Below are 12,597 nucleotides of genomic sequence, written 5' to 3' on the forward strand. Positions count from 1 at the left end.
TATAGGTCCATATGTCTATAAAGTCCATAGGTTTCTGAAACATTAGCAAAATCCTGTTGCCCTCTCCAACACAGAGATTCCATTTTTCAAAGCACTGGAAGAGAGTGACCTGAGCCAGACACCAAGTTTTCCCATACAGAAGATTTTTCCCTTCTCCTCACTTTTTCCCTGGTCACAATTTGAATCCATTACATTAACACTGGAAGCATAATGAGAACAGGCACAGTGTATGATCAGATATAAAGCAAACAAGTGTCTCCTCAGTTACTGGAAGAGACCAAATTCAGTTGGTGACTCAAACCAGGAGGTAAGTTACCACTATCACTTTCTTTTGTGATCAAAGCATTACATTCATCTGCCCTCACCTACACTTGATAATGCTTTGAAGTGTCTAGTGGCTAGTGATAAACCAGATAGAATTCACTTAACAGATCATCTTTGGGTGGAGAATGAGGGTGGCACAGGCACAGGCTTTTCAACATTATTCTTCCAGCAATTCATTATCTTCAGTAGAGCCAAAACAACTTGAAGCAGATTTTCTAACAACTCGAATGCTTTTATAACCTTTCCCGAAGTAGTACATAAGATGCAATGTATTCTCTAAAATGAAGTTCGTATCCTTTACAAACATCTACTAATTGACTGCAAAGAGACAATTTACCCAGTCCCTTCCCAATGTTTTGTTTCATCCTGTTTTAATTTACATGCAAGTATTTCTTTCACTTGCCTTCAAATTACTTGACATTCTCTCCCTTCTGTCACATCTCCAGCTTATGTCATATTCATTTTCATGCAACACTCCACTTTGTGCTACTCCACAAAGTATTCAGTGCCTTCAGAACATACTTTACTAAAGCATTTCAATGCTACTACTGCAAGAACAGCACCCCATGTTTCTGCGATCACTTAGGCTATGGTGCGTAATGTAGATAAAAAGATCTGATTTGGGTTATTTCATCCTACATTAGGGGAGGAAAGATGTGCCAACTGGGACACCAAAAGCTATGTGGTCTCTATTAGTGAAGGGCTACAAGCAAACCCTGTCTTTCTACACTAATTGGTTCACGTCCAACACCAGGAGGGCAGACCTCAATTTGTTCCCAGTTCTCAAGCTGGCTCAAGCATCGCTGCAAAGTGGTCCACTCTACAATATGGACTCTACTTCTTCCCCAATAGTATTCACTGGTCCCAACCTCTATTCCATTTATGCCTGTAGAATAACACTTGACAAGAGAACAAAATACTCCAAGTGTACATGGCAGGGGAGAGAAAAACTAATATTCGGGGGGGGGGGGGGGGGGGGTGTTTTTTTTCTTCCTTTTTTTTTTCTTCTCCTTAAAGTTTGAAGTGAATCTGTCCTTCCCTTAGGCACACAGGATGGAAATAGTTGATGTTCTACACTTCCACTATATTCTGACCTTTTCCTGACACTGATTTTTTGCTTTTTTTAACATCCAACCAGAAGAAACACTGACACTATAGTTTGCAGCAGCATTGATACTAACATAACTGTCAAGAAAGCATAACAGAAGAGAGACTAGGACAGTAATGACACATTAATCTCTGTGAAGAATTAGGATAAAGTTTGCCACATATCAAATGTCATTTTTACAAACTATATTCCCTTCTGTATAATCTCATGCCATTTAAAGGGATTATGCTTGGATAAAATTCAGCAAGTGATCATGTGATTTTTTAAAAATCTGATTAACATCTGACAGTAGCAAAGCAAGTGCATCCCATTCTGGCTAACCACTACTCTTTTCATCACAAGGGAACGCTCAAAACTAGGTCTCCAAATCTCTCTACTGTGCAAGACAGAAACAGCAATGTAAGAGAGGAGGGTCCACCTACAATGCCACCCATTCCTGCTTCACTTTAGGGAAAAAACCTTCAATAAGGCTACACTGTCAAATACCTGACAAGTTTACACAGTATTTACCTTTTACCCTCTGTCATGTGTAGCAGTACAGCAGGATGAAAGCAAAGTCCTCTCATTTCAAAGTACTTCCTGACTAGTGACCAAAGAACATTAAAAAAAGGTAAGATGTTACAGGTTTGAAAATGGAAATGAAAATGTGCACGAAGGGGGGAGGGAGAGAGAAATGGACCATTTTTTTGAAAGGCACATTCCTGAATAGGAATTCTTTTTTTCTATTTATATGTTTGATCATAGCTATCACAACTTGAGACAAATTCTCCTTTTCCCCTTGGGTCAGGGAGGGGGAGAGAATAAACACACACTCAAAAGCAAAATAAAACTAGTTTTCCATCTCAACCAAATACATTTTCCCCAAAATAGTCACTGACTATTCACAGCTTAGGGAAACTAATGCTGCGCTTTGCTCCATAATCTCAGTATCTGTCCTACAACCATTCACAGCTCATCTCATGCACTGATTAGCATTCTGTGCTGATACTGATCATTCTGGCATGGTTAAACAAGCAAGGTACAAGGTGGGCATAACTTTGCAAGGTTTTAGCTATTCTGAGACACCTTACCACGTTACATGCTCTGCTTGTGTAATATATGTAATGCAGTTTACTTTTCTTCTAAAAGTTTTAAGAAATCAATGTGGGTTAAGTTCCCATTACTAAGCAGCTGTTTTTTCTTTTCCTCGAATATCTAACTTCAAAGACACCCTACAAGCTAAGATTACAAATATACAATTTTCTGATTAGAGGATTTTAACGTAAAAAAAGAATCCATTTATCTAAGCACCTAATGCCTATGAAGTTTGTGAGAATTAAAATAAAAACACACATGAGTAAAGAACTTCTTTCATTTCTTCTGTTACCTAGTTTGCAGGTCAAACTCATGATTTCCCAAGAGCATTCCAAATAATGCATCATCAAAAATGAAAACAGTGTAATCTGTACAGAATTTCTAACTAGATGCAGTATTTTAAGCCACATCTGAAGAGAAGAAAGAAGGGTAGAGTCATATTGTCAATGCCAGAACACTTTACAAGTATTCTGAAAACAGAATATATATACAAGACCTTAATCAAGAGCAAGTATTTTAGCAATCCTATTCTGCTTTTTTAAAATCAACTCATTGTAACACTGACAGAAAACACATTTTGAATTTGAGCTAACAAAACAGCAAATTCTCCTCATTAGTTTTGAAATACATAAGGAAAAAAGGCACTTTGATATATCAACCTCATGTTTAAGGCATGAAAGCACTTAAAATATTTCTGAATTAGGAAAATTCTGGGGTAAGGATTTTATAATTGCAAGAAGTTGAGAAAAATGGACCATGTAAGACTATCAACTCAAGAAAGGCCACACCTCCTAATGAAGACAAGCTAAAGAGAACAGGGACACACAGGAGGGCAACAGAGACTGTAAACCCACACATATAACCTAGATGAAACTTCTCATGAACACCCACTGTTCTAACACACCTATACATGGGAGGGAAAAGGACTTGAGAAAAAAATTTTCTGAGGGCAAGAAGTGAATGTTAGAGGGTAGAGACTAGAGACAGTTCATCTCAGCCCCAGGGATCAGACAGGGTTGCAAGGACTTGCAAGAATCATACTGCACTTGGTAGTAACCTTGGCACTACAGCTTGTTGTTTCTTCTGACTTCAAGACATACTTCACCTAAGTGCAATATTCTTAATAAAACACGAACCACCTTAATTTCGGTTACTGGAAACTTTTGGTTCTTACATGTTCACTGTTAAAAGCTATTTCTATTCTGGAGCCTAACTGCCCGTCCAGGTTCCAGTTTCAAGCGCTGGAGGAGATCAAAACTGATGAAATCCAAAAAAGACCTCTGCCACAATGATTTAATTGAGTAACAATGGGACAAGAGGGTCACCGTGACTGATGCTACAACACTACAGACAAAAATAAGTTTCATGAATTGTTTATCAAGATAAGCTGCATCTGATTAATCTATGAAGAACATTAAAGCCAAGTCTTACATTGTGACTAGGAAAATTGTCTAAGAATCTATTTGAAAAGGACAATGAGGCTGCAGATCTAAGACCAGCATTCTGCAACAATGGACTGCAGACAGCAAATCAAGGAAGAAAATAAGAGGAAGCAACCAGAGGAGAAAGAGTAAATTTAAAAACAGTTTCACCCTCACAATCTCACTTTGCCATGAGGCATCTGTATGGCTGCCTAAAGAAAAAAGCCATGCCAATGACTTTAGCATGGCCTCAAAAGATGTGTGTTTTCACTGGAGCTGTGACATGGGAAAGAGTGATAAATCCTCCCAGAGTCCCTGGTTAGTTTTATCCTACCAGGTTTATCCCTAATCTCGAGACAGGAAAGACGTAGGGGGAAAAAAAAAAAAAGGAAATACAGGAGACAGAGAAACTATGCCACTCACAGCAACGTCCTAATAGATTAAAAAGTAATGTTAGTTTTAATATTCAGATGACATTTACAGAAGGCACTTTCATTGTATAAAGTTTAAAATAAAACTTCAGTGGAAGGGTGAAGCCTCTATGAAGAAAAGCTGAAGGCACATGAGCAAGAAGGAAAAAGAAAAATCACAAATACATTATCTTGCAAAAGTAGATTTTGGTAGAACTGGGTTTCCTTCCTGCAATTGTTTGCTTCTAAGTAATGGGATGTGTTGAGCAATTTTTTTGCTGTAGTTTTTTTTGTTGGTTTGGGGTTTTTTTCTGGTATGCTTTTTTGTTTTGTTGTTTTTGAAGAGATTTGTAGGGAATCTCTCGCTATTTAAACACAAAGCACCAATTCAAAATATGTCAGCATCTGAGTCAAAATCCCATATTTTAGGAATTCAGACCAAGGAGCTCAGAGTAGCCCAATTGCGACAGAGATAGGCAAACAAAATGGGGAGTTTTCTGCATGTTTACTGCTAACTCAGAAGCCTCAGAGGACTCTTATGAAGGCAACTAGCGTGTGGAAGCATGAGTTCCTGAGGATTAACAACTGCTGTGAATGAAGTCCAGTAGATACAGTACAGCGCAAACAAAAAGCATTATCATTTTTAATGAATCGACCAACTATCAATCTCTATCCAAAGCAAGAATTTCTGCAAACATGCTCTCCCCTTCAAAACTCACCATTTGATTTTATTTCTCGTACATAGTTACTTGGAAACCACCCTGTTTTTCCACTTAAAGTTCCTTCCCACCAGCCTCCTTCTTCTACTCTTGTGACATGAATAATATCTCCTTTTGAAAAAGAAAGTTCATCTTCATTTGTCTGTTGAAAATTAAATTTTGCTCTCACCACCAACTGATGGTTGCCGTTATCTGTCATGTCCTAGTAAGCAAGAACACAAAGAACAAAATGATCACGTTAGAGATTTAAACATTTATTCCATGAAGAAAGTAGAGAGTGGAAATAGCCTCTGCTCCACACACAATATTCACCACATATTTTTACTGAAAACCCTTTATAAGGACTGATTTGGCATTTCTAGTATTTCTCTAATTTTTAGTCTGTGAATTCTTATCAGCCCAGCCCAGCCCAGCCCAATATTGTCTTATTAGAGCCCTTTCAAATCAGAAAGGGTTAACAGAGCTAAAATGAGAGTAATAACAACAATAAAGAAAACACATATATTTTTTATAAATAGCATAAATTGCCTTTGGCATCTACAAAGAACCAAGAGCTCTACATGGAAGAGTCTTATTCTAAAACACTAGGCTGGGGAGAGGAAATGAGTTGGGTTTAATTTAGTTTGGGATATAAATAGAGTTTTCAGCTTAAAACTTTCTTTTTTTCCTCCTGTAACAGATCAGGTTGAAAGGTTCCACAGCTCAATGTACAAGTCTCCATGGCCTGACAATGTAAAAGTCTCCACGGCCTCCAACAAATGGAGAATGACAGTGTTCTTTCACAAAAACATATGAAACAATTATGCAACTTACCTCAAATAAGTACTCACAAATCATTTCTCTCTAGATTAGTAAAGCTGGAAGTCTGCAGCACGTCAGACTTGCAGCTGTCCATATAATGATATGTACGCATACTCATCCTCTTTCACAGATGTGAAGACAGATTATTGCTCTGTCATAACAACTAAATGTTAATAAATACTTCTAAGAAGTCTTTCAAATTAACGATATTCAAATTCAGCATTTTGTCCATGGATGTCAATTTTGAATATATGCACCATTCAAGCATTTTGAGAGAGTCAGGGAAAACCTTAACACTAGAAAAGCTAAATACTTGGACAGCTTTAAATACCCTGTACTGGAACTAAGAGAATAGGACAACAAATCTTTTCTGTCTATAACTAAGGACTACCTGTGTAACTAAAAAGGTAACTTAGTGAGAAAATGACTGTGTAAGCAATCCTAGTCAGCTAACCAGGTAGAGGATTTTCACCTACATGCTGTCTACATAGTTGAGATTATCAAAAGACAAACTGCATGTTGTCACTTCAATCTTGTACCATGTCAGCTTAATTCATATCCACAGCAATCTTGTTACTGTATCACAACTCAATTTAAGAATCAGACTTAGGAGCTGAGAAACTACAGAAAAATGAGGGCAAACAACTTCAAAAATATGCAGAAAGCCCCAAGATACTGTAAGTCAAGAGTGTTTGACAATCAAAGTGGCACAATCAGGTACCTCTGCCTTAGTGCTCTGCGGTACATCATGAGCTTTCGTCCACTCTGACTGCTCAACAAGAGAAAATGTTTTGGCTTAGTAAACAGTAAAAAGCCACAAAACAAGCAGTAACTGCACAGTGAGATCAACTACAGTCCCTTTGCTCTGTCAGAATGGTTTTCCAGCAAAAGAAACTGAGTACAAATTTGGTGAGAAGAGTTCCAAACTTATCACCTACAGCAACAAAACCAAACTAGGAATTTCCTAGGTTTGGCTAGGAAATTCTCTCTTTCCCTCCTTCTTACACTTCTCAGCTCTTTCTAACTTTGTGCAGAGCAACTCAGATCACCAAAGTGACAGAAATACTTAAAACTGATCACTTCAGTGATCCAGCTAACAGCTAGTCCCACAAACAGCTGCATCAGCAAAACTGAGTGGGTTGTGAACAGCAGAACAGGAGCTGGAATTGGTGGCCTAGGGCAAAAACAAACTGCACCTAATAAAGCTTAAGCAGAGCACAGTGTTTCAAGTTTCACATAGTAATCATCACACCAGTCAAGACAACCTCTTTTAAGCACAGAAAAAGCAGCTTTCGGTAGGGATCTGAACCCTCTTGCAAACCTTCAGTCACTAAAAGCACCTTTTATCACTGTTCATTTCTATGAGGTACTCAACCCTGATTTCAGCTGCACTATAAAACAACTGCCCACACCAGTTACCTGAAGGCCACTCAAAGGATTAACCTCAAAACGTAACAGAAAACAGGAATAACTACCACTACTGCCAACATTAAAAGTACCACCTTTGCTGAGGTTTGAATATCCTTCAATAACACTCCTGAACTCAGAGAGAAAATGAGATTCTTGCCTTTGGAAAAAGAAAAACAAAAATCCAGTAAGACACTGTGTATGCAGACAACAGGGAGGTCTAAATAAAGAAAAAAATCATTAGAAGTTCACAGAAAGCTGCATATATTTTGGAACATCATAAGAAAAGCTGCAAAAACATGATGTCACAGGCTAGAAATACAGTGCTGAAAGAGAGGAAACAGTTACTCTGCTACACTATTGGTTACTTATAAAACCTGGCAAAAGGAAAAAAAATAAAATAAAATAAAAAAAAATCACACTGCAGCATGCTTCATTTTTCCAGAACTTACCAAACTCCGATACTGTCCCTGAAAGAGTTTTGAAGTTCTACTCTGTAAAGACTGGGATCCCAGAGAATCAAAAGATTTTATCCGATGAGATGAGGGACGTGCACATACAGAGTCACTGCCCAGCCCTATGTCTGTAGAAGGGTGGAAAAAAAGGTAAATATTACAATTTTAAAAATGTGCATATAACTTCTGCTTACCTCTGTAAAATTCACGTGCTTAAACCAGATTGGATATATCTGCAGTTGCTCAGTAATTCACTATTCAAAAAATTATAGCAACAAATAATCTAAAATCCTGAGACATTGTCAATTTCTTCCCCACACAGACAGAAAAACAATTTGGGCTGTTTAGAAAGAGGAGGGTTAGTGTTCTATTTCTCTATTCCTACTCACTACCAGTCTATTTAAAGGTAATTAACCAGCATCATTTTAGCTGGTGGCCAAGAACTTTGAATGCATAAAACTTGCTTGAAGTGAAGCCAGCCACATCTGTTTCTTAGCTCTTCCCGCAGCACCACACCCCGCCTTCACCATCTCCATCTCAATTAAAACATTCCTTACACTGTCTTTTTCCCTAAGTTTCTTTGTCTCATCTCTCTTTTTGCCAACTAAGCTATTTTTTCTTCTTTTGAGGGAGGAATAGGAAGAGAAAGGAGAAAAACTGCTTGCTCAAATAAACAACAGCCTCCTGAAACCTCTGCCCTCTTTCATTTGTCTCTGCTCTGAGAATCACACCCACGTGGTATGTTCCTCTGAAGGGCAGTGCTACCAAGGGGCTCCTGGGCTCCCTTGTGGGCTGGGAGGCATCAAGGGAGCACCAGGGCAGGGCTCATCCCACCGTCCCAGCCAGGAGTGGGAGGCACCAGGACAGCCCCAGCCCTGGACACTGGGCTGGCACCTCCCTGGGATGGGGATGTTGCCCACCCACGGGTGAGGAGTCCTCATGTGGATTACCAAGCCACAGCCAGACAGGGGCTGCACCAAAAGCAGCTCATAAGGGCCAGGGTCAGTGTCTAGTGCTGGCCGTGGCCTCCCACAGCCCCGCTGGGAGCCTCTCCCCAGGTTTTGGTGGGACAGAGGTTGCTCCTGGCTGCACCAGTGTCCCCAGTTCTCCAAGCCGAACTCCCAGGAGGCAGATGCTCCCAGGCTACTTGCACAGGACAGCAGACAAACATTGCTTCTCTGCACAAGCACAGCAAGTCATTCCTTTTCCTCACATTTTCCCACATACAAGTAAATTCCTCAGTGAGCATATGTGCTTCAAGAAGCCCTGAAAGCAATGCAGTCATTCCAGTCCCAAACCTGGATGCTTTCACTAGACTACACAAGCCTCCAAAATGCTCTCCTGGTTTTTATGCCTCTGTTACTCTTTCCTAGTAGTTTACTCTTCTTCCAACACTTGACCTCAGTATCTAAGCTACACACACAACTATAGTCTTCTAATAGTTACTTTAAGACTAAAGTAAACCATGATTTATGCAAATCCAGGTCATTTTTTGTCTAAGGGAAACAACACAAAGGCTCAGATCCATGAGACCTGTGAATAAGGCATATCTGCTGTTCCACATCAAATATGCAGCGATAACTTGATTCATCTTAATTGGAAAGCTTTTAAACTTCAGTACAGCATCCAACAGCAGCTGAGATGCAGGAGGAGGGAAAGAATGTGAGAATGACAACAAACATAGTAGTGTTGACAAAGGATGTTCCAAGTCTGCAGTGACTGAGCAGAAAACACCTTCTTGGGTGCAATTTTTTAAATGAGTCATTGTTACCATTCATAAATCACTATCCTTTATAAAAAAACCCTACAAATACACACTCTAGTGAAATAATGCAATATTAGAACTAAACATATCAAGTTGCTTATTTGTATGAATAGTATCCTTACACAATGAAGTAACAAAAGATATTACATTTTGTGAACCCGCTTTCCTAAAAGCATTTAAACGCCACAGTATTAAGATAAACACTGATGATTGCAGTTCATTATGGAAAGGACATACATCTTTGTTTTCACAGACAACCAGGAGAGAAATGGGACTAGATCATGGGCTTAATTTGTAAATCATAACTATATGGACAGTTCTAATGCTCCCAGAAACCCGTAACCACCACTATCTAATAGGATCTAAGGATTAAAACTAACCTGAAACCTCTCCATGTCCAGTTTGCTATGTTTCCTGACTGCAGTCAAGTAGAAGAACAGACAAATCCACCATTATACCTTGACACAGTTTACCTCAAAAAACAAAATCAAGTTGGGTTATGGCAGCGTGTTCTGGCTTCAGAGTAGCCCTAAAGCACACTACCTTGCATTTAAGTGTGGCCTGATTCCTGAATTTTCTATTTCCCAGCAGTAGAGCTAACACACCAACATAAGAGCACCTTTTAAGGCTTGAATTAGGAACTGTATATGGTGAAAACAAAGAAAATTATTAAAGACAAACCACATGCAAACTGAAAGTATTTTTACCAATAGTATTTGAATACTTACAAATCAATATGAACTTCTGAAAGATTTAAAAGCCTTGCAGACCCCACATACCCTAAAATCCTAACAAATGTGTTCAATGAATTTCTCAATGGAATTGTTGCCAGAAAAAAAAAAAAATCAGGTCTGCTCCTAAAACAATCAAGAATCTGGCATGGCAGCAGAATACATGTTTGACGAATATTAATTTGATAATTTCCTCAAAAGCTTTACTCTTCTATCCATATAAAGATTTCCAGGGTTTGCAAAACCCTTCCTCCCTCTTACCATTATCTCAACTTCCCTATATCAGTTCCTCTTCCCTCATTTGTCTACAAACAGCAACTGGTTCCTTGATCTCACCTGTCCTGAAACTAAAAATTTGATGGAGTGAACATCCACAGCAGCTTTCACCAGTAATCATGCTCACTACTCACATTCCTCATATTGCAGGAAGGCCCATCTCAGAAGAACCTGTGTATGCCTGAAATTCTTGCAGACCTGCACAGGGATCTGAAAGCCATCTTCCAATACTACAGCAGGGGGATAGAGTCTAAAATGTCTTCTACACAGTCACCTAGGTAATGAAAATAGTTTGGAAGAACAGCTGACCAGGAAGATTTATGCTCACTCCTAGGAATGAGACACCACCATAGCCTGCATGTGGTTTCGATTTTTGGTTTCCATAACACCACCACCTGCCCCCCCTCCCCACCATGACAAGGGTCACCCGGGTCCTTTCTAAGCCAGCTGCAACTGTGGCTATTTGCTGTGGGCAATAATCTATTAATGTCTGGACAAAATAGATGCACTTTTTCTCCACTTCAAAGACAGCAAAGGCATCTACAGTGTACAGCAGTTTTAAAGATGTACTGCACTGGTTTGCACTTACACTGCAGATGAGACACAGTATCTCCAACTGACCTAAGTAGATTAAAAGAAGAAGTCAATGGTATTACTCCATGCCCATTCACTAAATCTAAGAATTTGCTTGCAAAACTCAATCTTTAGGGGTGTTTTCTAATGCAAGGGGGGAAAAAAAGCCACCAAAAAACAAAACCTATGTTGAAATAGATGACAGAAGTATTATAAAAGTGCAAGATACTTATCACATTAGTATTACATGATCCACTGATCCACCACTGACTTTTCTATCACTTTTCTTCCTCACATAAAAACTGATAAGTACAGTTCATTTTTAAATCTCTCTCACCAGATTCTGACCTGATGATCACTACTGAAACTTGCTGCTGATGGTGGAGCAGCAAGAAGCTGAAAGGGTCACCAACATTAGCACTTCTTGATTGTCCTCAGGTCCAGTTGGGATCATTTAGCACAGCCTCACTCTACAAGGATGGATGGACACCTCTCACCTGTGTGTTATTTCTACAGCTCTCTCCCCTCCCACCAAAGAACTTGAGGTGAATGGTTCATGACTTCCAGCTGCTACCTAAATGAAACATGTGGCTTAAGGGATCAAAGACACTGGCTTATTCTTTTGTTACTGGCAAGAAAGGGTAGTGCTGGGGAATAGAGAGTGAGGAGGGCAAAAACTCTTGACAAAACTGTTCAAACATGAGAATGACAAAATGGAGCAAAAGTTACTGTTAGTATTTCAAACTAGAATGAAAAAAAGGAAAAACAACCAAAAAATCAGGCCCTTTTTCTAGGATTGTTTGCCAGCTTAAAGGCTTAGTCTCAGCTCTACTAAAAAGTTTCCTTCTGCAGAAGACACCACTGAAAAACCCAAAGAGACCACTGCCAAAGTGTTAAAAACATCAGTTCCAACAAAAATGCTGCACATGTTCATTTCATCATGGGTACAGCAACATGTATAAAAATACACTGATTGAAAGTTGAAATTAATTGTAAGCCAACACCAAGACAGAGCAGTCTACTTACCTGCAGTCACCTTATTTAAAGCCACAAGAGAGCTGAGAACTTTGCTGAAATTCTGTCCCTGATACAGGTCATTTGCATCAAAAGTCTGAAAACAAACAAAAAAAACCCGCAATAAGTCATAGAAACAAACCTTTAAACTAAGCATTTCTATACTATCATGCAGACCATGAATGCAGAAGCTATTTCCTGATCAAGGTATCAGTCTTCTAGTGACTGTTATAGACCAGCAAAACCATGGAGGAGTTTTTCCCATTAAAAAAAAAATCCAAACAAAAAAAAAACTATTAACAACAAACCAAGTCATTTTTAAATAGAAGGATAATATAGCATCAGCTAAACTTGAAAAAAAGTTAAGAACATATGAAGTAAAAATATCAAGATTCATTTAAGCTACAAGAAAGTTGAATAAGACATAATCATCAGAAGAGAGAAGCTTTCCTCAGACATTTTGGTCAAAAAAGTTATGGGTACCAGTACTCTTGGCATACTCCTCTTCTGAAGGAGTGC

At 38.9% G+C, this 12,597-nt stretch overlaps 1 protein-coding gene across 5 annotated transcripts in view; it reads right to left on the reverse strand.

Moving 5' to 3' along the window:
- ARHGEF7 (Rho guanine nucleotide exchange factor 7) overlaps window positions 1-12,597 on the reverse strand; it is a 122,090-nt gene that overhangs the window by 63,417 nt on the left and 46,076 nt on the right. For 4 of the 5 annotated variants that reach the window (XR_003571744.1, XM_027888694.1, XM_027888695.1 and 1 more), the window contains exons 3-5: window positions 12,091-12,175; window positions 7,717-7,847; window positions 5,057-5,258 (exon numbers count right to left, since the gene is read on the reverse strand). Coding sequence is in view for 4 of the 5 variants with exons in the window: in XM_027888694.1 (XP_027744495.1) it covers window positions 5,057-5,258; window positions 7,717-7,847; window positions 12,091-12,175 (418 nt within the window). In the remaining variant the exon portion in view is untranslated. Of the gene's footprint in view, window positions 1-5,056; window positions 5,259-7,716; window positions 7,848-11,401; window positions 11,494-12,090; window positions 12,176-12,597 lie in introns of those variants that run through there. The other variant, XM_027888698.1, reaches the window with a different exon arrangement.

Source organism: Empidonax traillii, unplaced genomic scaffold, assembly GCF_003031625.1.
Source record: "Empidonax traillii isolate 1590-97213 ecotype Southwest subspecies unplaced genomic scaffold, ASM303162v1 scaffold244:size1524873, whole genome shotgun sequence".
Lineage (NCBI taxonomy): Eukaryota > Metazoa > Chordata > Aves > Passeriformes > Tyrannidae > Empidonax > Empidonax traillii.